Source organism: Octopus sinensis, linkage group LG4 (genome assembly GCF_006345805.1).
Source record: "Octopus sinensis linkage group LG4, ASM634580v1, whole genome shotgun sequence".
Lineage (NCBI taxonomy): Eukaryota > Metazoa > Mollusca > Cephalopoda > Octopoda > Octopodidae > Octopus > Octopus sinensis.
Window position 1 is genome coordinate 66,485,509 of NC_043000.1, and position 27,830 is coordinate 66,513,338.

Consider the following 27,830-nt stretch of genomic DNA (forward strand, 5'->3'; position numbering starts at 1 on the left):
GGCTAAACAACAACAGTAATCTCATTAAAATTTAAAACCTTGTTGTATATGCTTATCCTAGAGATAATTCTTTTGTTAATATCAAATAAAAAACTCAATTCCTTTTCACATTGTATCAATATAGAAGTAGAATAATTTTATAAGAAATGCTGACACCAGAAGACAGAACAAAGGTCTGATGCAATAAAAATAAATGACACTTACAATTTTTTTAACTCAAGATTGGTTATGTGTAAGGTCTTCAAACTTATTTTGACATAGCATCCACTATAGAATTTTCCAAAAATTGCAGAACTCATATCTATATTTTATAGACAACCCTTATCACCTTAATTTTAACAGATAATAATTAAACTAAATAAAAAATATTTTAAACAGAGAAATTTACTCATCAAAAAAAAAAAAAAATTATAATTTATTACTTTATTAAATTTGATTAAAAGACATTTTATCTTGCAGATTGAATCTTCTTTGAGAAACACTGGTCTAGAGGAAGATAGGAAGGTGATGTGCCCATAGTTTTCACAGGCCCTCCAAAAGAGGTGAGGAAGTTGATGCATGTCTTGATAAACTGCATGTTGATGACTGGAGTGAGTGGGGAAGAAAGAGAGAGAGAGATTGGAGCTCTTCTCTAAGATTATAGCTTGTATATAAATGATGCTGTAAATAACAATATTACCATTTTAGTTGTGGATTCAAGTCAGCTGAAATCTACTGCGAACTTTGGAATATTGCACTTTGACTAGATCAGTGTTTCATAACCATTTCTCCTTGTTACCACTCTACCATCCTAATTTCCTCCACATACAAGGGAAGAGTGATTCTGAATACAGTACAATTCATTGCATAACATTAGCATACTTAAAAATCAACATTAATTAAAATCCTGTACTCACTAGGATATTTATCACAAACTGTAGCTACCATCAGTGATGGTACAAAGAAAGATAGGTGAGGACAGATTGAGGAGATGCTGAAATGAAAGTAAGAAGTTACGTGCTGTATGTAGAAGTAAGCTGGAAAGGAGCCTCAGCCATATTCTTCACAGATAAAAAACGAAGTTACAAGTTCTTCATGGAGGGTAACAATGATGGTGGTAGGCAAAAATCAAGCAAAAAGAGTGAAAAAAATGACAAAAAAATATTTTGGTTTAAAAACAATCTCCCCTACATGAATCCTCAAATTTCCCTCTGGAATCCTGAATCCTACTTCAAGGAGAAATTTCCCTAAGGTTAAGAATTGTAGGATGAGGTGTCATGAGCATTTGCTTTTCCTTTTTCTTATGGGATCTGAGGGAAGGGAAAATGTTCATGAGCTTCAAAGGCCCTCTTAGAACAGTGATATTAATCATTGATAGTCTCAAACTTTTGCATGTCAACACCTGTGGGAAAGGTATGGAGCAAGGAGGGAATTCCAGGGAGTTTGAATATCTGGAAATTAGTGTAGGGCCTGGAGGACTAGATATAACAAAAGTTGATGAAAGGTGGAGGAAAGATGAGTCCAGTCATTTCCAAGGAGTAGAGGCCAATACAGCACTGGAAGAAAAGGTAGAGAGGAGAGAGTGAACTATGAGCTAAGAATTTGAATGTGTCTTTGAGTGATTTTATGCAGGTGACAAATACAAAGCTTCTTAGGACATTAACAACCTAACATTGTTAATTAATATGAGAAAATAGTAAGTTTGGGGAGATTCTGTATGTTCACTCAACCTTCTAGTCCAGCAGCCACAGATCTAGTTAGTTGATACACAGGAACTCCCAATCGTCTTCCATTAAAGTTTCTGTCTCCAGTTCTTTCTTGTTGTATGTGATAATAAATACACCTCTAAACCTACTGCTTTTTCTACTTCCATGTCTTCCTTCTACCATTTGTCTTTGGTCTCTGAGTTTGTCTACCTCTTACTCTGAAGTCACTAATCATTAATCTATGTTAGGTAATACACTCTTCATTAGGGAAACATCTAATATTCACAACCATCTATCCATTCCTTTTCCAGGTGAGTAAGAAGACTATCTGGCTTCTGTACTTACTTGACTGGTAAGTATCAGGCAGCTGCCAGCTTCCTGAAGTTAGTGTTGCATATGGTTAGACCATCTATATCACAGAACACTGGGAGTTTTGATCCCTCTTCATTCCATATCCTTCATGTATGCCAAGAAGCTTTTATGATGGTCAACATTTCTCTTAAATTTGTCAGCAGCAATACTGAGGTTGCTGTCATTTGTTTTGGAAGCAATCAGCAGAACGGTCTCATACAAGTGGTCCTTCTGTTCATGAGTCTTACCTCATTTTTGTACTGAGCAGACTAGTCTAAGCTTTATAATTGTAACATACAGTCTAATAATTTCAATTGCCATAGGTATTTATTTTCTAAAAACAATGTCTATTTTGCCTACCCCATCATTGTTACCCACCAAGAAGAATTTGTACCTTTGTTTCTTGCCTGCAAAGAATTTGGATGAAGCTCCTTTCTATCTAACTTCTTGCACATAGCATATATCTTCTCATCTACCTTTCTTTGAACCATCACTGATGGAAGCCACAGTTTGTGACAAATACCCTAGTGAGAACAGGATTTTAAGTGTTTCACCCAGGGCCATTGTTTTCTAGCTGGGTTACTTACAGAGATTAATATAGTGGATATTAATATCTATGAGTTACAGTTTTCTCTTCATCTACCCCACTGAAAATACTGTAATACAGGTGAAGAGCACTACTTAAAACACCTAGAGAAAGTCACTTACTACCACTGTTACTACTACAATTGGTAGACTGCTACCACCATCACTATGCTAGTAAGAAACCCATCAGAAATTTAAAAGGTTCATTGCACAGCCTGAAAGCTTTGCTGCATCCCAAATTGCAGCTGGTTGTTCACTTGTCAAGAGAGGATACAGTAACTTTGCAGAATTCTCCTACTTACTCATTATTCTTTATCCAAGATGGCTCTGTTAGAACTCCTACTGAGCAAGATTCCACCTTTATTTCTAAACTAAAGGTTATAACACTCTTGTCTACTATGTTACTGAAACATGTTTAGAAATAAAGTTGTCAAGATATAATCCAGAAATAAGACATCTGATGGTAATCAGAGATTAAACTGATAGAAACATAATGTGTGTGTAAATATATAAAGAGAAAGAGTTGTTTCATCTTTTAGGCTCCAAAAATTGCGATCTTATTAAAAATGACTCTTCTCAAATATTTTGACATTTAACCAGTAAAGTATTAGCAACTTGAAAACATAACATACCTGTAGACAGTTCCCAACATAATATGATGGAAAGAATCAATTTTCATTAAGAGACCCTGAAAATTAAAATGTAGAAATATTATAATCATTCATCTTGATACTATTCTTATCCTTATACAATCTTCATCTTTTACTTGTTTGTTATTAGACTGTGGCCATGCTGGGGCACTGCTTTGAAGAACTTTTAGTCAAATGAATTGACTCCAGAACTTCATTTTTTTTTAATGAACCAACTACAGTACTTATTCTATCGGTTTCTTTTGTTGAACAGCTAAGTTATGAAGACATAAACACACCAATACCAGTTGTCAAGTTGTGGTGGGAGACAAACACAGACACAAAGACACACACGCACACACACACACACACACACACACACACACACAATGGGCTTCTTTCAGTAACTGTCCACCAAATCCACTCGTAAAATTTTGTTCAACTTGAGGCTATAGTAGAAGATACTTGTTCAAGGTGTCATGCAGTGGGACTGAACTTAGAGCCATGTGGTTGGAAATCAAGCTTTTTACCATACAGCTATGTTTGCACCCTTTTTTTTTTATCGTTGTGTCTTTTTTTATATCTTTTTTTTTATGAATCTGTTATCACTTCTAATCAATGTTTTTAGTTATATACCTTACCTAATGCAATCCGTTGCTATGTATTATTGAAAAATGAGTGAAATGGATAAGAAAATATCATTGGATGGTGGCAAGTATAGTAGATATAAAATCAAAGGTCACTGAAGAAAGCTAAAATTAAGAGCCAATCAGCTAAAATTCTATTATAACTTTTGGTACTAAAATTAGTAAATAAAATAACTGATATAATCACTATGTTATATAAAGTAATGTGTCACCTGAAAAACTCAATATTAGGCAAGACTAATAATATATGATATTCTACTACTAAAATCTAGATACTATAAACATTAAATAGAAAAATAGCACTTACTTTTCGGACATCATAGTGAAGTCCACGAACAGCAAAGTTAGGATCATATTTCATTTCACGCAGGCCCTCAGGATACTGTAAAACATGAAACATAATTTTTCCCATTAGTGTGATAAATTGAATAAGCAGGATATGTATGCATTTTATTCTCGGTAAGTAAATAATATTGTACTTAGACATGGATAATGCAAATGTTAGGTAATGGATTTTATGAATTTTACTGAACTGATCATATAACTGAACAGAAATAATTGGTGCTAACAAAAAGGAAATTATTGATGAATAATAAAGAATTTCAATAGCAACTTTCAGTGTCCATAAAATAAAATATCAGGCATGAAAATATAGCAAAATGATCATCTGTGAAAGAATTCACAAATAATTTATAATATACATCATCATCCTCAAAATACAATTCAAATATCTATTAAGTACTTTTCTAATATGAAGCAACATTCTTGTTTTCACACTAATTGACTATTTAGTTTTGTTAGGAAATTGATAGGGAGATTAGGAATATTAGTTCTCTTCAAGTTATTTCATTTGATAAACCAAATGTTTAGTAATGACGGAAGAATTCATACAATGCATGTGAGTTAATGTTAAGAAATAAAAAGAAAAAGAAAAGAAATATTCTACAGAGCCAAAGGAAATTATAAATACATCTCATGAAACTCTTATCTGTCTCTCATATTCACCTTCTACCTTGACTTCACATCTCTCTCTCTCTCTCTCTCTCTCTCTCTCTCTCTTCTCTCTCTCTCTCTCTCTCTCTCTCTCTCTCTCTCTCTCTCTCTCTTCAGGTGGGCAAATCCTGTACACACCTCTTCAGCAAGACATCTGCTCCTGTCCCTGTTTCTTATCCCATAATTCTATTCCCAGCTCAATTGAAGAGCTTTGTCTTGTAGGTACATGGTGACCTCACCAGGGCTGGCACCACATGAAAAAGCACCCTGTACACTCTGTGAAGTGACTGGTATGAAGAAGGACGTCCAGCTGTAGAAACAATGCCAAGGCAGACATAAGAACTTAACACAACCCTCTGGCTCATTTGTTCAAGTCAAACCATCCAACCTAACCCAGAATGGAAAAAGGGACATCCAATGATGAATGATGATGATGATGATGATGATACAGGCAGGTGCGAATAACATGAATCACTGTTGATTAGTGAAATATATAAAGCATATATTACCTTACTATTATAGACCAATGAATCTCTGCCCAAATCATAGATGAGATCATGTAATTCTGGTGTGTAAGATGCCAATGTATAGTCATAGTCAAATCCATAAACTTCAATTTCCTGAAGCTGTACTTCATTATTGGCAAAAATTGCTTTCCTGTTGACATTAGCAGGAAGATCATAATCTGAAATAATAACAGAAATTAAATAGAAAAAAAGAAAAACCAAAACAATAAAATTTAATCTAACTAATAGTCCTCTTTGACATTTATTCCACACATACGTTTTGAGAAACATTGAAGAACAGTGGCTCCTTCAAGCTCAATTTTTTACTGAACTGTATAGTTACTGAAGAGAAAGAAGCCATTTTCAAAAGCTACACCAATGATACTAAGATATCAAAGGCATTAAAATGGTCTGAAGATATTAAAAGCCTACAGAAGAACTTCAGTCATCATTATATAACATCTGTTTTCCATACTGGCATGGTCTGACTGGAACTGGTAAGCTGGAGGGATGCACCAGGCTCCAGTAAAAGGTACTCATGCCTGTTACATGTAAAGGGCACCTGGTACATACTGTGAAGTGGTTAGTGTTAGGAAGGGCATTGAGCTGTAGAAAACAAGCCAACCTCAGTGCTGTTTAGATATGAATTGAATAAAATAGTATAAAATTCAATGCAGGGAAGTTTCAAGTCCTACAATGTTGTACAAACAAGGATACAGGGAGAAAGGAAATTGTTATACTAGCGTCAGAATCTATATAGTATCTTGAAACTATAACGAATATAGTACCTTATTCCACATGCAGAAAACTGACAGCATGGAACTTAAGGAAATTTAAACTGATCCAGTATTGGAACCTGTTTCAGGAATTTCAAGGTTTTGAAGAGTGTCAAACCATCTCTTAGCCACTATTGCTCCCAATCCTATTTGTTTCCACTAAATAATCAGGACTTCTTGTCCTGATTATTTAGTGGAAGATATTTGTTCTTAATTATTTAACTTACATCTTAGGTTAAGGGCTTGCACAAAACTGTATTGGTTCCATGAATCAAATGAATTATTAGACATGATAAACAACTGAGATTATATTCACTGATATGAGGAGAGTGATATACAGTCAATCATGCCTAGAAAGTCCAGAAGAGACTGGTACTAAAATTTGGACAACACCAGTACAGTGCTCGCCAATGAAGCTCTCTATGAGTCACACTCTATCAATTCTTGAGTGCCCCAGGGCTTAGTTATGAGTCAAACACTCTTCTCTATACTGTTTTACTGTTTTTTTCCGCCATCCTTCTCTAATTCCCTTTTTTACCCCTCCCTTCTTCATCGTTTTCTATCTGTTTCTCTCTCTTCCCTATTTCTCTTTCTCTCTCTCTCTCTTGTTGCTCACATGTGACCATAGTCCATCTTTCTTTTCCTGTACAGACATTCAAAAGAGCAGACATTTTCTTTTCTCTCTTTTCTCTTTTCAAAAAAATATTTCTCACAGCATTCACTATTTTCCTCTCGTTCTGGTCTAACGACCTTCCATGTTTGTTTTCGTTTGGTTTCCTTGTATGTTTCCACTGCCATGTTTTTATTCCCAAATTTGACCCTCCATAAATACTAAATTTTATTTTAGAATTTCTGGGAGCAACTGTCTTTGAAGACTCATACTGTCGCTGAATGATCAAAATGAGGAGTAGATAGACAGCTGATAACTGATGAATGGTCCTTTCGCTATGTTTACTTGTCCAGTTCTCCATTTTTTCTCCTTGTTTATGTATTTCATGCTTGAACCGTTGGTGATATCCTGTACCAATATATATATGGTTTTAAATTGATATTAAAATTAATATTAATTTATCTCCCTCATTATTTATATATATATATTCAAAAAGCAATAAAGATTCAAGTTAATTTAAATGAATTTACTTGAATATGGTACCTAACTTAGATGCACCAAAAAAAAACTATACTGTTTTAACAATACAGTAATGTGGGGTGATTATAAGCGAGAAAGAAGCAACAAGAATGGATAGGTTTTTAGTACAATCGTTTCATACAAGGACAGGCTTTATTAAAAGTTGCAAAAATTACAGCATATAAACGTGTCCCGTACTCATCAGCTAAAATACATGTGAGTTCTCTAGACATCCTAGTGGTTGAGGCTATACTCATGAAGTAATGTAGATAATTAAGTAACATAAACAGATTTCCAAAGTTCATTAAAGTTCTTTAAAGATGATGTACAGTCTTATCACAGAATTTTAAAAAAGTTTTAATAGCATCACAGAGAAGGCGACCTAATCCATAGTGCACATATGAATTTCCAGAGATATGAGGAGGGATTACATACTCACAGACGACAAATTTATCCATTGTTAATCACAACGAGGTGGGTCTCAATTCCTGCTTATTAGCATTACAGAGAGGGTGAATTAATCCTTTGTATAGATGCACAATTTCCAATGGTGTAGATGTAAATTTCCAGAGAAATGAAGAGGAATTTCATATTCACAGGCGATAAATTTATCAATGGTTGAACACAATGAGGTAGGTATCAATTCTTGTTATATGATTAGGTATTTGCCACATTAATCACATTACTGCTATTTACAATAGCTATTTAACTTTTAAAGGCTGAAGGGCTTTCTAGAGAGGCAAAGAACAGAAAAGGGAAGGGAAGAGAAGAAAAGAGAGAAAATAAAGGAGGAGGGAGGAAAAAAAGGGGGGGGGGACTAAAAGAGAGGAGAAAAGGAAAAAGAGAATAAGAAGAAGAAAAAGAAAAAAGAGAAAAGAGAAAGAAATAGGGAAAGAAGGGAAAAAGAAAAAGAAAAAAAGAGGGTTCTAGTTATACAGAAGAATTAGTAGTAATGTGATTAATGTGGCAAATACCTAATCATATAACAAGAATTGATACCTACCTCATTGTGTTCAACCATTGATAAATTTATCGCCTGTGAATATGAAATTCCTCTTCATTTCTCTGGAAATTTACATCTACACCATTGGAAATTGTGCATCTATACAAAGGATTAATTCACCCTCTCTGTAATGCTAATAAGCAGGAATTGAGACCCACCTCGTTGTGATTAACAATGGATAAATTTGTCGTCTGTGAGTATGTAATCCCTCCTCATATCTCTGGAAATTCATATGTGCACTATGGATTAGGTCACCTTCTCTGTGATGCTATTAAAACTTTTTTAAAATTCTGTGATAAGACTGTACATCATCTTTAAAGAACTTTAATGAACTTTGGAAATCTGTTTATGTTACTTAATTATCTACATTACTTCATGAGTATAGCCTCAACCACTAGGATGTCTAGAGAACTCACATGTATTTTAGCTGATGAGTACGGGACACGTTTATATGCTGTAATTTTTGCAACTTTTAATAAAGCCTGTCCTTGTATGAAACGATTGTACTAAAAACCTATCCATTCTTGTTGCTTCTTTCTCGCTTATATATATATGACGGGCTTCTTTCAGTTTCTATCTAACAAATCCACTCACAAGGCTTTTGTCGGCCTGAGTCTATATCATCATCATCATCTTCATTTTTGTCGCTTTGATGTCCGTTTTCCATGCTGGCAGGGGCTGGCAACCCAGAAGGCTGCACCAGGCTCCAATCTGATCTGGCAAACTTCCAACAGCTGGATGCCCTTCCTAATACCAACCACTCCAAGAGTCTAGTGGTTGCTTTTTATGTGCCACCGGCATGAGGGCCAGTCAGGCAGTACTGGCATTGACCACACTTGAATGGTGCTTTTTATGTGTCACCAGCATAGGAGCCAGTCAGGCGGTACTGGCAACGACCATGCTCGAATGGTACTTTTCACGTGTCACTGGCACGGGACCAGTCAGCTGGCACTGGCAACGACCATGCTCGAATGGTGCTTTTTATGTGCCAGCAGCACAGAACCAGTCAGATGGCAGTGGCATCGATCACACTCAAATGGTGTTTTTTACGTGCCAATCAGGCGGTACTGTCATTGGTCATGACAATGACCTCACTTGAGTCAACAGGTCTTCGCAAGTGCAGTTTATTGCTCAATGATTGAAGGGTACTCTTAAATGGGCTGGTTATGCTGCACTGGCATAGGCCATAATCACGGTCTCACTTGGCTTGCCAGGTCTTCTCAAGCACAGCATATCTCCAAAGGTCTCGATCACTTGTCATCACCTCTGTGAGGCTCAACGTTCGAAGGCCATCCTGGGTCTACCTTTTCCACAAGTTCCCTCTAATTTGTCATAGTTTGGCTGACCGAAAACTAGGGTGTGACACTTTTTCATACAGCTGTCCTCATCCATATGCAACACATGACCATACCAGCGCAGTCGTCTCTCTTGCACACCACATCTGATGCTTCTCATGTCCAACTTTTCTCTCACTTACATTCTGTCGCATATGCACACTGACATTACACATCCAGTGGAGCATACTAGCTTCCTTCCTTGCAAGCTTACACATGTCCTCAGCAGTCATGGCCCATATTTCACTGCCATGTAGCATGGCTGTTTGCACACATGCATCATACAGTCTACCTTTTACTCTGAGCGAGAGGCCCTTTGTCACTAGCAGAAGTAGGCTATTCTTATTCTTCCAGCTACACTCTCAGAACATCCACCCCTGCAACTGACTTGGTCACCTAAGTAATGGAAGCTATCAACTACTTTTAGTTTTTCCCCCTGGTATGTGATGGAAGCTGTTTTCTGCACATTTTCTGAGTTTATTGCTCCTGAGAATTTGCTACACACAAAAACTATCTTCCCAGTTAGCCTTCCTTTGATATTGCTGCACCTCTAATGTGTTCATAGCTTACACTGGGTACATCTTATGGAATTTCTACCAATACCTATGGGAGTGACAAATGAAAATATCAATAGTGGAAAAGAAGAATACAGGCAGGGTTAGGTATGCTCTGGAAAGACATTTCTGTGTTAGACCGAAAAGAGAAGGGGGAGGTTAAAAGCAAACACAAATACAGAGCACTGAACAAGAAAAATGATATTCAGTGCGACAATGAGATAGAGAATAGTAAACCAGACATAGTGTTGAGAAAGAATGCAAGCCATGCTGGATCCTAAATATAGCAAGCCCAGCTGACAAGAAGGTATGCGATAAGGGAGAAAGAAAAGTCGATAGATATGACAGGTTAGCTTGAGAGGTTAAGCAGTTGTGGACAATGAAAAAGGTGGTAGTACTAGTAATTGTCGGAGCCTGGGGAATAGTGAGTAAAAATCTTGAGAAGTACATGGAACAAATAGGGGCTCTAATAAGAATGGAGCAATTGCATAAAACAGCACTGCTTGGAACCACTCAAATACTCCGGAAGGTACTCAAAAAGTAAGGGGTGCTATCTTAGTTCACTTTGGTTTTTGCTAGACTGACTCTAAGGCCCTTTGTTTCTAGACCTTGCTTCCATACCTGAAACTTCACCTCTAGTTCTGATAGTGACTCAGCTATTAGAGAAAGGTCATCAACATAGGCTGCCGGTGTTAGAAAATATTAATGATAATAATGAGATAGAAGTGGGCATTTGAATTCTTAACTAGAGCTATAACCAACAGTTTTCGGTCAGCCAAACTATGACAAAATTAGATAAATGAATGAATAAATGGCAATAAATAAATGAGTGTGAAAGAGAGGGAGAAAGAGGGAGAGTTGGATTGAGCGAAGGGATCTTAAGTTTTTTTCTCTAAACATATGGCATGGAAGACAAAACTGTTTACATAGGTAGATAGTGAAATGAAATAATAAAGTAATTATAATCTGCACTGAAAAAGAGGTTTTAGATGTGTGCTTGGTTGGAAAACAAGGTTGCTTATCTGAACATCTTCTGGTTTCTACTCCATGTGGTGAGGTATTAAAATGTGAGGTAGGGGAATATGAATGAGCTAGTTTATATAGGGTGGGGTGGGGTGGGGTGGGAAGAGTGGAGGTAAAGTGTTGGGAGAAGCAAGTTGTTAATGAAACTGAGAGGGAGAAGAGAGAGAGAGAGAGAGAGAGAGAGAGAGAGAGAGAGAGAGAGCAGAATTAAGCTGGTTGAAGACAGAACATGAGGAGACGGAATTTGGGGATTTAGGATAACATAATTGAACGAATGGTTTTAACATTGCCGCTGCTGGAGTGAAAGAATAGTAATTCTGACAATGAGATAGAATGGGGCACTGGGAAATAGCAAGAACTCAGGTTGCCGGTGTGAGAAAATATTAATGATAATAATGAGATATAATGATCAAGCAAGTCCAGCCTTCCTTACTTACAGAGTGTCCATTTCTTTTATTGTATTTAAATACATTTAATTCAAAATAAGGAAGTGCCAAAGGGAAATACCAGATAAATGAATGTGTGTGTGGGCGTGTACAAAAACATACACACATGCATTTTTCTGCAATCTTACTTTTCCATTGCTTTCATATTTAGAGCATTAATCCATTGCAAAGTGGACTGCATATCAGACACACCTTTGTTTAAGGCATCCTGAGCCTTGCTATAGTAGAAGGCAATTGTCTAAGGTGCCATGCAGTGGGACTGAACCCAGAACCAAGTGGTTGGGAAGCAAGCTTCTTCCCACACAGCCACTCCTGTGCCTATATATATATATACGTCCAACCCATGCTAGCATGGAAAACGGACGCTAAACGATGATGATGATGATATGTATGTATGTATATATATATATATATATATATGTATGTATGTATATATATATATATATACATATATATATATATATATATATATATATATACATATATATATACTATATATATATGTATATAAAATGAGATAGGGGTTGAAAATTCAACCCACCATGGGATATATATATCCAATATACTGCTAGATAGGTACCCACACAAAATTATACATAGATGTTAAAAATTGTCAAACAATCAGTTCATCTATTGCATTATATGGGTAAAGGTAATAATATTACCGTAAATTAATACTACAAAATTAGAGAATGGAGAATATACTTAAATCAGTAAAACATCAACTATCCGATGATACTCAATCCATACTTTAATACACCATTACATATGAGTAAAGGCAATACATAAAATGAAATGAGATATACAGTAATTAAAAAGATAAGATATATAAGTAAAAAATTTTCAAATATAATATGCAAATAAATCAAAACTGACAGCTGTTTCGGCAGTGAGGACAGTCATACCTCATTTAACCTATAAGCCATAAAGGCAGGTATAAATGAGGCATTAACAAGGATGCCCCACGGCCTCTTCAGAGAATTAAATTAAATTTGTTATAATAGTGAAAAATATTATACAATCATATACATATAAATATAAAAATATAAAAATGTAAAATATAAAAACTTATACATCATAATGCTACACTTATATAATATAATACACATTTGTACAAAAAAGGAAGGTAAACAGAACAAAATAAAACAAAATATATAATAGTGTATATATTAATATCAATAAGTACCGATATTATACATATTTGGCTAATAGTTTTTTTTATATATAAAAAAAAAAAGGCTAACATATATGGAGATGAAAAATAATAATTAAATCCGTGGTACAGTTCATAAGATTCTAAAGCTATAAAAGTTAATAAAAGTTAATAAAAATTACTATTAATAATAATAATAATAATAATAATAAAAAAATATAATAAAAAATAGATACAGTTAAGTTAGCACCAAGTCCATCCTTACAAGATCGAAATAACTATGAGTTAAGAAATGCTGACCACTAGGTAAAGAAAATATAGATTAATTCGATTGGCTATTGGTTTGAAATTTAAATCACAAAAGAAAAAAATATACGGTTGGTTAGTCAGGGAACGCCAATATTCACACACGCATCTACAGATCAATCGCACATACACACATAGTTATATGTATATACATACACTTATACACATACATAATCACAAGCAACAACTAGCACATAGATAAACAAAAAGGGAAGCAACTATGCTACAATTTAGTCCTTCAAAATTATAACTGTGCCTCAATAACAAAAGAAGAACCATCCATGCATTCCATAAAATATTTAATTTAGATATAAATATATTTTTAAATATCAGTATGTTACTAAGTCAGATACTTATTTCATGGGTAACTTAAAATTTATAACACCGGTTTGTTGCAGAGTAAACATACGGTTGTTAGATTTATCGTAAGTTTGTTATGGTTTTAAGTACGCTAAATTATAAAATATAAAATATAAAATATATATTAATTTAAATCTTATAAATAAGTCACTTATTAACTTAATAAATATAGTGCCATAATATACCAGTTTAGGCATTAAAGAATAGAAGGGGAAGTATTAATGTAAACGCTTATGAGAACATCACAGAAATTTTAAATAAATTTTATATTATAAAGACTTAAGATGAAAAGAGATAAAATAAATAAGAAGGAATAAATACGAAGGAATAAATACGGTTATACACATAATTATAAGTACAAACCAGTATATATGTATTCATATATTATTAAAATTAAATAAAAATAAATGATAGATATGTATGTATAAAACTACCCCAGTATAAGTAAATAAGTAAAAAATAAATAGGTAGCAAATTAGATGACTTGATATGTATGTAAACATCTACACTTAAATAGGCAAATAAATAAATAAATAGAAGACTAGATGCAAAAATTGATAATATTACAATAAATGGAAAATAAATAAAAATAATAAATAGAGTGAATATATATGTTATATTGTTGAAAGTAAATATGTATGGAGGATAGTTTAAAGTACAGATCCAGAGGACTATAGATATAAACTAAATATATGAGGCTGGTAATAATTATAAAGCAAAATGCATGTAAATGAAAATGAAAAAATGAAAAAGGTTTATCAGTGAATAGCATAAGATACAAATTAAGTGAGTACAAAAAGACCAAATATACAATAAAAACCTTCCAAATAACACATACAAAAACCTATAATCTCAACCTAAACCCACCAAACTCACAAAAAGCTCTCATATATTACATATTATACAATATCATTACATTATCCAGAGCTAGGTATCTACCCAGATATATATATATACTATGCAATATACTATGCAATATTGGAAAACTTCAAAAATCACACATTACAAGGCAAGTACCAAATGAATATGTTATTTTATGTCATATTGCAATCTCTTAAAAAAACAAACAAAAACCCACATACAAAAAACAAGAAACCAATAATACTAGACACATCCATTAATTATTATACAAATGTAGCTATAAAAATTATAAAATTATAAAATATATAAATTGTATACTTTAGAAATTATAGAAGACCACAGGTATATTTAGTTAAAGAAGGGAGTTAAAAAATTGATAATAGTGGAAGTGCTAAGTTCTATTTGAATCTAGAAAAGGTGAACGGTAGCCTATGAATACAAAAGAAGTTTTTTTCATTAATGTTGTTAATGATTTGCCGACCCGCTTTAATAATGAAGAAAATTTCATTAATACATAGAGAGCATTTTTTATTTTTTCCATTATACACAGGTGCTGAAGTTAGTATTTTCCAGTTTAATCTAAAATCTAAGTTCTTATTTTTAAGTTCCCAAATGTATGCACTTAGCCCTGTAGAGTACATTCTATTTTTATTCCTAAAAGTATATCTGTGATAATTCCATCTTTGTTTTATGCTATTCATAGTTGCCCCGATATACACCCTTGGCTACAATGGTTAAAGGTTAAAAGCTCAAATGATTTTGATAGTGGCTTGGTTGAGGTCCTTGTATTTATGTGTATGATTGTATGTATATATATTTTTATTTTGTGGGGAATTGTATAAATACACACACGTGTACTTGTGTATGTGTGTGAGTGTATAGTGGGAGAGAGAAAGATGGGGAAGGTGAGATAAAATTTCTTGTCTCTTGTTCAAAAGAGGAAATCTCTTTGCAATGGCACCCATTCAGGTTCTGGACAAGCACAAACACACATCCATACACACACACACACACACAAGGGGCTGTAGTAGTAGACATTTGGTGCCACACACCGCTGCTAAATCCAGAAACATATAGCTAAGGAACAAAGTTCCTGCCACACAGACAGGACTGTGTCTTACAACAGCTTATAGAAAAAAAAAAAAAAAAAAATCGGTAAGTATATAACCAGCTTCCAAAAAATTCTAATCTAACAATTATTATTTATTTGCATTTTATGCATATCCCTTTTAGCATAAAATGCAACAAATAAAGTTTCTTTGGGATTTTGTAAAATTTCTTTCCAATTTTTACCAGAATATTTTTAAAAGGCGTAGTTTAGATGTTTAAATTTATAGTTTAACAACACCCACCTTGATTTCGGTGAGAAATGTTTTTCCCTTGTTTTCCTTTTTTCTTGTGCTATCAACTAATTTCATCTCCTAATATACCGCAAAGACCTTTTTTCATCAAAAACAGAGTGGAGTGAGCCCTTGGAATCCTCCTCTCACTTCAGAGTTATATTTCTTCCTTGTTTTTTTTTTTTTTACGTGTGCTGTCAGCTAATTTCAGCACCTAGTATACTGCAAAGGACCTTTTTCCCCTTTGCAGCATATTAGGAGATCAGAATAGTGGCTACTTTTTATGCCTAATAACTGCTGTTTCTAACATACTATACAACCACATTAAGGACCAGCTACCTTGGAGTTTATTTAAAAGAGAGGGAAAAATGCTTTACACAATAAATTCCGATATAATCATAATCTACACCATCAGAGACATATATATATATGTAGAAAATTTTATTAACAAATTATCAATAATTCAGAAAGTTCCACATACATATATATACATATATACATACACATATAAATATGTACATAATATATCATCATCATCATCATCATCATCATCATCGTTTAACGTCCGTTTTCCGCGCTAGCACGGGTTGGACGGTTCGACCGGGGTCTGGGAAGCCAGGGGCCGCTCCAGGCTCCAGTCTGATCTGGCAGAGTTTCTACGGCTGGATGCCCTTCCTAACGCCAACCACTCCGCGAGTGGAGTGGGTGCTTTTTATGTGCCACCTGCACAGGGGCCGGGGGGGGGGGTCCGGCATCGGTCACGATCGGTTCGAGCTTTTAACATGCCAGCGGCACAGGAGCCAGCCAAGGCGGTGCTGGCAACGTTCGGATGGTCTTACCGGCACAGAGGCCAGTCGGGGCAGCGCTGGCATCGGCCACGTTCGGATAGTACTTTTTATGTGCCACCGGCACAGGCATCATAACTCCTATTTCCATTGATATTTATTTCGACGTTCATGTTCATGTACTTGACTCAACAGGTCTCCTCAGGCACAGCAGGACGATCTGGGATCCGGGGTACTTTGAATGGGCAGGGGCTATGTGGAACTGATGCAGGAAGTAGCCCGGGTCTTTTCAGTCACAGCATATCTCCAGAGATCTCGGTCCTTCGCCATTGCCTCAGTGAGGCCCAATGCTCTGAGGTCATGCTTCACTACCTCATCCCATGTCTTCCTGGGTCTACCTCTCCCCCTGATACCTTCAACTGTTTGGGAGTGGCACTTCTTCACACATCTCTCTTCATCCATCCGCAGCACATGACCATACCATCGCAAGCGTTGCTCTTGCACACCACATCTGATGCTTCTTATATCCAGCATTTCTCTCAGGATGCTTACACTCTGTCGTGCGTGCACACTGACACTACACATCCAGCGGATCATGCTAGCTTCATTTCTTTCAAGTCTACGCATGTCCTCTGCAGTCACAGCCCATGTTGCATTACCGAGAAGCATGGCAGTTCGCACACATGCATCATACAATCTACCTTTCGCTCTGAGGGAGAGACCCTTTGTCGCCAGTAGGGGTAGGAGCTTTCTGAACTTTGCCCAGGCTATTCGTATTCTAGTGGTGATACTCTCTGTGCATCCACCTCCGCTACTAACTTGGTCACCCAGGTAGCGGAAACTATCAACTACTTCTAGTTTCTCTCCCTGGAGTGTGATGGAATCTGTTTTCTGAGTGTCTGTTGTGTCTATTGCCCCTGTGCATCTGCCGCACATGAAAGCTATCTTATCTGTTAATTTCCCTTTAATGTTGCTGCACCTCTTATGCGTCCATAGCTTACATTGGGTGCATCTTATGGAGTTTCTACCAGTACCTTTCCTACAGATTGAGCAGGGCCACCTACCCGAGGGGGTGTGTGCTGAGTACGCCTTGCTGCTTACTATTACTTTGGTTTTTGCTACATTTACTCTAAGGCCCTTTGATTCTAACCCTTGCTTCCACACCCGAAATTTCTTTTCTAGTTCCGGTAGTGATTCTGCTATGAGAGCTAGGTCATCAGCATAGAGGAGCTCCCAGGGGCATCCCGTTTTGAATTCCTCTGTTATTGCCTGGAGGACTATGATGAATAAAAGGGGACTGAGGGCTGAGCCCTGGTGCACACCTACTTCTACCTGGAATTCTTCACTATATTCGTTGCCAATCCTAACCTTGCTGACAGCCTCTCTGTATAGAGCCTGTACAGCCCTTATTAGCCATTCGTCAATCTCCAGTTTCCACATCGACCACCAGATAAGGGAACGGGGAACCCTGTCAAAGGCTTTCTCCAAGTCCACAAAAGCTATGTAGAGGGTTTATCTTTAGCTAGGTACTTCTCCTGCAGTTGTCAGACCAGGAATATAGCATCAGTGGTGCTTCTACCTGGTACAAAACCGAACTGCATTTCATCTAAGCAAATTCTCTCCCTAATGAGATGGGTTATGACCCTCTCTGAGACCTTCATCACCTGGTCCAACATGCATATCATCATCATCATTTAACGTCCATTTTCCATGCTAGCATGGGTTGGACGGTTTGACAGGGGCCTTGGCATGGTTTTTGTGGCTGGATGCTCTTCCTTCCATCACCACTTTACAGCATGGACTGATGGCTTTTACATGGTATCGCACAGTAGCATAGTTTCAATGGCTGAATACCCTTCCTAACACCACCAATTTACTGCATGGAATGGATATTTTTACATGACACCAACACGGTGGCATATATATATATATATATATATATGTATATGTATTATATGTATATATATATGCGCATACATACACATCATATATGCACGCACATATATACATACACACACATATATACGCACACACATTATACTCTGTTTGAAATAAACTGAAAGGCAGCCCGTCCTTAACGTGGCTGTTTAGTATACTAGAAATAGCCGTTATTAAACATACAAAACAGCCACTATTCTGATCACCTAATAAGCAGCAAAGGGGAAAAAAGTTCTCTGTAGGAGGCGAGATTAGTTGATACGCCTGAAAACAAAACGAGGAAAAGAAAATAACTCTGAGGTGGGTGGGAGGGAATTTCCGAGGTGCAAGTTGACTGGCAACCTGGGGCCCACTAAAGTTGTGCCCTGTTGTCCATGTGTATCTGCGTGCATGGGGGCAGGGGGGTGCGCAAGAAAAACATTTATGGAAATGTACGCATAAAATTTCTATTAACATAAGTTATCTTTATGCCATGTGTTTGCAATTCTCCATATAAGTGATAGCAAAGTATGTATCAAACGAAATTAAAATCCTGGTTCAATGACAGATCGATCAAGTTACTAAAGTTCTAACAGTTGATAGCAACACATTCTCTCTTTTAATTGAATATTGAAAAAGAGAGAAAATGTAAGGGAAATAAATTTTGGCGATAAGGACTAAACCCCTTGTTGCATTATCACAATTAAAAAGAAATTCAGATGTATAACATTGTGCAAGTTCATTTCCGTAAATGATTTTCTGCTAACCCCCCCCCCCCCACACACACACTTACACACGTGGATACACTTCGATGAAGTCCCATTTTGGAAGTATGTTAAGATTTTTATTATTTTGGAATAAAGAACACAAATAGGTGCTGAACCAGTGACTAAACTTAAAGTATTTTGTTGGGATTATTCCAATGAATTGACACCAAGGTAATTGATTCTATCAGAATCGTTTACCTTTAAAGCAAAAAATAAATAAATAAATAAAATAAAATTAATACGTATATGACAAGTCTGTTCATTCAGATAAACTGCAGAAATTGTTGCACGCACGCACACACAAACATAAAATTTCTCCAGACAGCTGTTATTTTTAGCATATCGAGTTTTGTGGTGAGGGCTTTACATGCCGTGATCCTTTTGCTGTTACACCATAAATGCAGAAACGGACAAAACAGCCGTTCATTTTCACTTTTTGACAGTGGGATGAGGTGGCGAGGTGGGGGGAGCGATCAATTTTGGAGTTTTCCTTAAAAATTTTGAAATTAAAATGCCTCCCACCCCCACCCCCATTTTCTTACTCTGTATTTTTCCACGTAGACTGAAAAAAATTTCGAAAAAGGTTAAAAATGAAAAATTTGGGGGTAGAATTAAAAATTTTGAAAACATGTTTTTTTTGCATATTAGGAATCTCCATCATTGAAAACATAGGAATCCGGTGAAAAAAACAAAACATTTTGGTGACCGGGTGCTAAACTACATCCTGAAAGTTATGAGAGGAGAAAAACGGATCGTATAAATTTTCGGACAATCCTCCCCCCAACCCCTCGGAAAAAATTTCCCCAGAAATGTCTTTATAATCGTATTTTGTGCCATTTGAAGAGGATTTCTTTAAAATTTCAGCAATATATATCCATTTTCCTGAAAGTTATGAGGAAAAAATTGGATCTTGTGAATTTTCCGAAAGTCCTCTCCCCATCACCCCACGTTCGTTTGCGCATTTTTTTTTTTTTTTTGCATATTCGTTTTCTACACAGTTTTTAACACCTAGAATGCTGCTATTTTTTTGTTTTTTTCGTCAACGGGTCTCAAACTTTATATTGACCAAATTATGACCTGTCTTAAACGTTGGCGGTTCTAAATAATAGATAGCGCAGAGGTAATTCACAGGTAATTCCACCCTGTCTTCGTAGCATTTGGGGAAAAGGTACGTTCTGCTATATAAGATCAGAAAATTTGTAGGAACATGAGATATCTTCAAGTTGCAAGTTAGTACCTTTTATTTGTAGACAGTAAATACAGGTCTTTTGCTCTACAGTTACAATTATAATCAACTTTCTTCAGTGAAAAAGTTATAAAAAGTTACATTAATATGTGTGTGTACGGGGTGAGGGGAATGTGTGTGATAAGCACGACAGAACAAGAGGTAAGCTCCCAACTAGTTGAGACGGTGATCACGTTCAATCCTGGTTGAAGACATTTCACGTCCTTACGCGTCTAATGCTCTTGGGAAAAGTCACAATGTCCACTAGAATATGAATCAAAAAGAAAATTTGAGCATTAAAATTAATGCATCAAGCTAATGAGAAATCATTATACGGTTGCACGATCTGTTAGAAACAACAGTCCAGTCTCCCTTAAATCACACCATACAGACATGAGAAAAGAAAGAATTACTAGGTACAATGTCATCCTGGGACAGACACGGCTTAAACGTTATTTGAAGAGCCACAACATCATACGACACCTCACTACATTATACCTTTAACAACGGAGTCTATGCTTTCACACCCCGGCTGTCTGAAAACATGGAAGGCAGGCAAAATACATCAACCAAAACAGTCCTAGATAACAGATGAGATTATTACAGTTGGAATGCCTTTTGATTACAAGTTTGCACAATAAGAGTTAACCTGGTGCTCTCTAAACCACCACACATGCAATCAACAAAAGATCACAGGTCTGTGGATTGTTACTATATTTTGCTCGACCCACACTGACCTAGGATTAAGCATATCAACTGGAAAGAATAAATGGCTAATCCAAACACCATAAACATTACAAGTTAATAGATTGATGGGAGGGGGGGATCGTAATTCATCGAAAATGAAAACCTGGAAAGTTAACAGAGTGAAATATATTTGAGAAAAGTGAATCCCAGTTGTATTAAAATGAAAAAGCCTTTTTGATAGAAATGCTAGTTTTCGTTATTTTATTATAATGTGTACTAAGCAGGCACAAGTTGGTACGCAGAATCTGCGCTCACAGTTTCAATTCCAAGTGAAAGTATTTCATTCACTTGACATCCAAACACATATTTCTTTTCCTTTACAGTACCAATTTTCAAGCCTCTATGAAGAGCAATAAATTTCTTCATACTAATTAGTCGAATGTTTCAGTAAAATAGAACATAAACAGTAACTATTATTCTTAATTGAACATAGGCAAGTATATTTTAAAGTGTTGCTCAGTGACGCCACATCACTTGATGAATGTTAAAATACAATGCTCCAACAAATCGAGTAGAATATAAATATTATAAACCGAAATGAATTCGGAAATCAATGAAAATATTTTAAAGGATAAAATTCCTACAAAAGGATGATCGAAGACATAGTAAAAAGGGTTTATAAATGTCCTTGGTATTAAAAGTGACCTTTCAATATGACAGCAGGGAATCTAACGAAGAGTTTGTATCATACTTATCTTCATATTTATTTCTAAGTAGGGTGCTACATTAAACATCACACTTGACAATAATATCAATACTAATCGGTAACTGAATTTAAAAACAATTAAGCGACTGTGCCACAAACTATACAGTAATGACTTTCATAAAAAAAACAGCAGTTTAAGCAAATCAGATTGTTTACTATCAGGGGTTTGTAGAAGGGAAGGTTATATTTTCTTTGTTATTCCTTACGTCATTTCAGTCTCTGAAAAACGAAATAAAACGGTTATCTTCGCATTAATATAGTCTGAAGGATTGTGAAAAATATTTGTAAACATACCTTTTAACTGAGCCTTCCGTTGTTCATAGATTGCTTTCAGGTAGAGGCGGTCTTTCTTCTGAAGACACTTATTCGAAACATGTAGCTTCCTAGTGTTTATATATGTGATTTTCAGTCGGCCTGATAAATGTCCAGAATGAGCCGTGCGACGAGACAATCGACACAATCTAACGCACATCCAGCTAAACATGATGCCTCAGAGGATCGTGGAACGAATAAACGTCAAGTTAGAGCAACAACACTACGATGTGCTGACTTGTTGGATAACCTCAATGTCGATTCGAACGTTTACATGTTATTAACTAAACACGTGTAAGCTAACAGGCCAAAAACAAAAAATCATTTCAGAAACCTGAGAGCTTTTACTTAGTCACTCGATCCAGTAGAAATAGAAGTCAAACCCTTCTCATATCCAACTCTGCCGTCAATATATCCAGTCTGGAGTTCCTGTGATCGAAGTACTGTTCAAAGGAAATAATAAATGAAAGCATCGGAGGATTTTTTCATCGTAATGTCACTGTAATAATTTCTTTGTTATCCTGAAGTAAACTTGAAGCCTTATTTTTATACTGATTTTTTTTTGTCGTCATTACGAGGGCTTTTTCGACTTTGTATTATTTTGTTTTATTTATAATGATTGTTTTTTTACTCATGTTCATGTAGTTTTGTAATGTATGAAGTTGAATGTATCTTGTTTTAGTTTGTTGTTAAATTCCAATGTCAGCTCGGATCCAGTTGTCCTTATGAGTAAAAGCATCCCAACTCTGGCCATCCCATTTTTCATCATCGAAGACTACTCAATGGAACCTATTTTTTCCCCTTAAAGGCGGTTACTGTTGAGTGTAGGTTTGCCAGATCAATTTCATAAAGATGTAACAAGAAATCCTCGAATTGCAACTGTTTATATTAGTAAGTAGCTGAAAATGAAAGTTTTGTTAGTAAACTTATACTTGGTTCAGCCATTGGACTATGGCCATGCGGGAGCACAGCCTGAAAGTGTTTAGTTGAGCAAATCACCTCAGTACTTTTTAAAATACTTTTTGTATAGTCTGGTACTACTTCTATTGCTTTCTTTTGCCGAACTACTAGATTACGGGGATGTAAACAAAAACACCGGTTGTCTAGCGGTGGGAGACGTTAATACACACAAAGATACACTCATATGTACATACAACGGATTTTCATACAATTTCCACCTACCAGATTCTCTTACACAGCATTGGTAGGCCCGGGGCTATAGTAGAAGACACTTATCTAAGGTGCCGCGCTGTGGAACCGATCCCGAAATCACATGGTTACAAAGCGAGCTTCTTAATCACACATCCTGATATATGTATGTGTATTACGTTGTCGTGGGGAACGTAGAGTCAGCTCTTAATCACCATAATTTCTAGGATCGTTCTGACTCAGAACAGTTTTACCTGTCAGGGTCCCAGCTATGGGTTAAATGCGTTTTAAATGGATTTTCCTGGGGTGGAGGAGGCTCTCGTTATTTTTGCAAAGACATTGGGAAGGCAGCTCTTCTAGAAGAAAGATACTCTGAAATAATACTTGCAATCAAAATAGTACCAGTCATCTTGCAATGCTTATCACTGGTGACCGAGAGAGTGGCGAAAGCGTTATACAAGCGTTTGTCACTTAAATCCAATGACATACAGATGTCTTGCTGTTATTTAATGAGATGGCCATCATCTGACAAGATGAAGCAATCATCATGTTATTGATGTCAGTGGGCAGTGATGAAAATGAGTTTTTGAAAGTAAAAACTTACAGAAGTATTTCTTCGACTGATAAATACTAGATCACCTTCAGATATACTAGAACATTATTTTGTCACCTCCCTCTTTATCATTGAGATGACTCTAGATTTTGCATCAATAACACTGTTTTATTTTTTAAAGTTTTTGGCCACTAAGAGTTATTTTCATTTGCTTCTATCTAGAAATCAAAGGAAATGATTACTGTTCCCTTCGAACTTTAGTTTTGTGACCTGGACATCAATGTTTTGAAATTGACCTATTTTCCATTACATTTCAGACAGATTCAGTACCTGGTTGCTGAAGCAGAAATATCATTATAGCAAATATTCTGCTCAATACCACAGATTTGCTTGTTAGTTGTTTGACCGTAACCCCTTGAGCATATCTCTCAGTGGCTGACAATATGTGCTTCTGTGGTCAGGAGTAGTGGAGAGCATCATAGCCATATGTTGAGAGAGATTCTTTGGGGTTTGAATAAATGTAACAAAAACAAAGTTTGAAGGAAATATTAGCCATTTTTCAAAGTTTCTAGGATTAAGCAAATAGGAAATATCAGTTGCTACCCAAGGATAAAAATTATGTTACACAAAGTGCTTCTTTCTATCTCATGGTGTTGGACAAATTAAAAAATTTGGAAATCATCTCAGTTTTATTAAGCATGATAATTTTTGTTGCCCTTTTCAATCTTCTCTCTGGTCCCTATTCCTACGAGAAACACTCTGCTAAGATCCAAAAAGGCTGAGTTGGAAAAGCCCTCTTCCCATGAGCTGAAAAAGTTGGAGAATGCCATCTCTGCCATTTATTTCACTACCTGTGGGTCAATTCTAATTTAGTTAGTTTTGATAATTTAATAATTTTAAATAAGATTCTTACTTATTAAAATTTCAATGCATCAAAAATTTCATTTCTCTATTCAGTAATCTCTTTTTTCTCATTTTGTGAATACTTGAGTCATTATACTTCAGCTTGGCCTTGTTCAAGGCAAAATCTTAACAGCAAATGTTTTGATCTTTAAGTTCAATTTTCAGTTTTAAAACTCACAAAAGTTGATCCTACTCCATGCTATTTCTTAATTTAGTTTCGGCAGAGGTTAATATTGGTTTCAAATTTTGGTCCAAAGTCAGCAATTTCAAGGGAAGAGTTGCTTGACCTTTATCACATGAGCATGCCCCTTAGTGGCTGACAATATGTGCATCTGTGATCATGAGCAAGAAGTATCTGATACTTGTGCAGAAGTATCAGAGCCATGTGTTCAGAGAGATACTTTGGGGTTTGAATAAATGTAACAAAAGCAAAGTTTGAAGGAAATATTGGGCATTTTTCATAGTTTCTAGGAAATAATAGTTGGTACCCAATGACATAAATCATGCTACACAGTATTATCTTTGCTAAGACTTCACTTTCTTCTCTCAGAGAAAGCGACTGATCTTTTGTTACCAACATAGGTTCCAGAACTTCTTACTGTAGCTATTATACTTTCACTACCCCTTCTTCTCAACACTAATTAGATTACCTTATTAACAAAGCCTGAACATTACAGTAATCATTTAATTTGGGTTTGATTAGATATTTCTAGTTGACTCCAGCTAAATTTTGTGAGAATTGATTTTTTTTATAGCAGATTAATTTGTTACTAATTACTTGTATTCATCTTTTAACTATAGAAAGAATTAAATATGGAGAAAAGATTATAAAGTTATTTATTTAATAAACACCTAACACCAAATTTCCCAGATATATTATAGATCATTTGCAAAATATGACTAGTCAGTAATATGGATGTTTGTGTCAGTGTGTCACTACAAAAGTAACTACCACATAGATAATGTGCTCATACTTGTGATGACAGATAAGAAGCTAAGTTCCACTCGTGGCTGTGTGGTAAGAAGTTTGTTTCTCAACCATGTAGTTCAGAGTTCAATCCCATTGTGTGTCACTTTGGGCAAGTGTTGGACCTTTTTATGTGTAAACATATATACATTTTTTTTTATTTGTATTTAATATTTTTTGTATATCAACTTGCCTAACTTGCTTTCTTACATTTACTGCTCTACATGTTTATGTATGTATATATGTATGTGTGTGCGTGTGTGTGTATGTATGTATGGGGTGCCAGTGCAAAGTAGTGGTGTGTATAAATACAAGCTAGTTACCAGTTCAAATATGTTTGAGGCATATTTGAACCTGTAAGAAAGCCATTCACTGGATTTTATCATGGAGAAAATTTCTCTCTGTAGACAGATAGGTGTAAACACACCAAGTCACTCCACTGTGACTCCTAACCAGACCATTGGATGCATGCATTTTGGAATGGTTATCTCCTCTTCAGCAACAGAGACTGGAAAGACAGATTCCTCTTATGATATTCCTGTCATCATTCAAATGACAGGCTTGCCATTAATAAAACATGGGGTGACAGAACAAAGCAGTGATGTGTATAAATACAAACATGCTACCAAATTTCCTCTATGGCAAAATACCTCAAGTATATTTGAACTGGTAGCAAGTTTGTATTACGTACATTACTGCTTAGCACTGTCACCTTGTATTTAATATTATTTAATAAAATTTAGGAGAAAATTTCTTTAAATTGAGAATGAGTCATGTACTTAAGGTTATTTTGATAGTCAGTTTCCCTTTTTCATGCACACATACACAAACCCAAACACATATCATTGATATAGAAGCTTAAGCATATTTTTGTTATATTGATATACTTGAAATTTATTCTTCCCATATTTTTTATTTATTCCGCTATGTTGGTCATAATTAGTTATAGAGCACTCTCAGTGAATAAATGCCTTGGTTAGACAAATTCAGATGTCCCAAGCAAGGTTTATGTGTGTGTATGTTCAATCACCTCATGAATTATTTTTAGATATTTTAAGTTTTCTAATTTACTATCTGTCCAAGTTGAGCACTCTGGAAATATTTTCAGAGTGCTCAAACCATTTTCATTACCTTGATAAAACAGGATTCTTTTGATTGTATGCAAGCAATTTGCTTTGTTCCTTATGTATTTGTGTTCAGTTTTCCATGTGGCGGAGTGCTCCTTATTAGTGAAAAGAGACGAGTAATCACAGAAACATAAAGTTACCATAAGGCAAAAATAAGAGTATTTTTATTATATGAGTATATTTGGAATTTATTCTTTTAGTTTATTTATTTCCAATAAACACTGGTTATTTCCCCCGATGAATTTCAAATTAGTTATGGAGTACTTTCAGGGAAAATACTATAAACAAATTTGAAGATGTACTTTGTAATCTTTTATCTTTTACTTGTTTCAGTCATTTGACTGCAGCCATGCTGGAGCACCGCCTTGAAATTTTTTTAGTTGAATGTATCGACCCCAGTACTTTTTTTATTTCTAAGCCTCTTATTCCATCAACCTATTTTGCCGAACTGGTAAGTTACAGGGATGTAAACACACCAGCACCAGTTGTCAAGCGCTGGTGTGGGACAAATACAGACACAAAAACACATATATATATCCTGTTATTCTTTTACTTGTTTCAGTCACTTGACAGCAGCCATGCTGGAGCATTTGACAAAAAACAATGAGGTGGCAGGTCCAAGGTATATAAAAATACACTTTTACCATTCATAGTTAATAATTACTGCAGCAGTTGCAAGGTTGCAAAGTATTTACGGTTACATATTAACCCTTAAATTAACATTTAATACATGTGTTTAATATATATATACTAGTAGTATAACCTGGCCTTGCCCGGGATTAAGTTACAATTATTAAGCTAATCAAGTTCTTTATTTCAAACCAAACTAAGTAATATCGATTCTCAACAAAACACTTTTTTACTCGGCGTAAAACAAAAACAAAACTCTTTTGCACCCAAAGTAATGTGTGTGAGAGAGAGAGAGGAGAGAAAGATGAATGATTTAAAATAAATATAATGTAATTGTTGTGTGAGAAAGTATATATACTAT

General features: G+C 35.5%; 1 protein-coding gene across 1 annotated transcript in view; it reads right to left on the minus strand.

Annotated features, from left to right (window-relative positions):
* LOC115210731 (5'-nucleotidase domain-containing protein 3) overlaps positions 1 to 23,467 on the minus strand; it is a 57,443-nt gene extending 33,976 nt beyond the window's left edge. Inside the window, exons 1-4 of the mRNA XM_029779440.2 lie at positions 22,123 to 23,467; positions 5,400 to 5,575; positions 4,205 to 4,279; positions 3,254 to 3,309 (exon numbers count right to left, since the gene is read on the minus strand). Coding sequence (XP_029635300.1) covers positions 3,254 to 3,309; positions 4,205 to 4,279; positions 5,400 to 5,575; positions 22,123 to 22,312 — 497 coding nt within the window. The 5' untranslated portion in view covers positions 22,313 to 23,467. The remainder of the gene's footprint in view (positions 1 to 3,253; positions 3,310 to 4,204; positions 4,280 to 5,399; positions 5,576 to 22,122) is intronic.
* Positions 23,468 to 27,830: the final 4,363 nt, after the last annotated feature.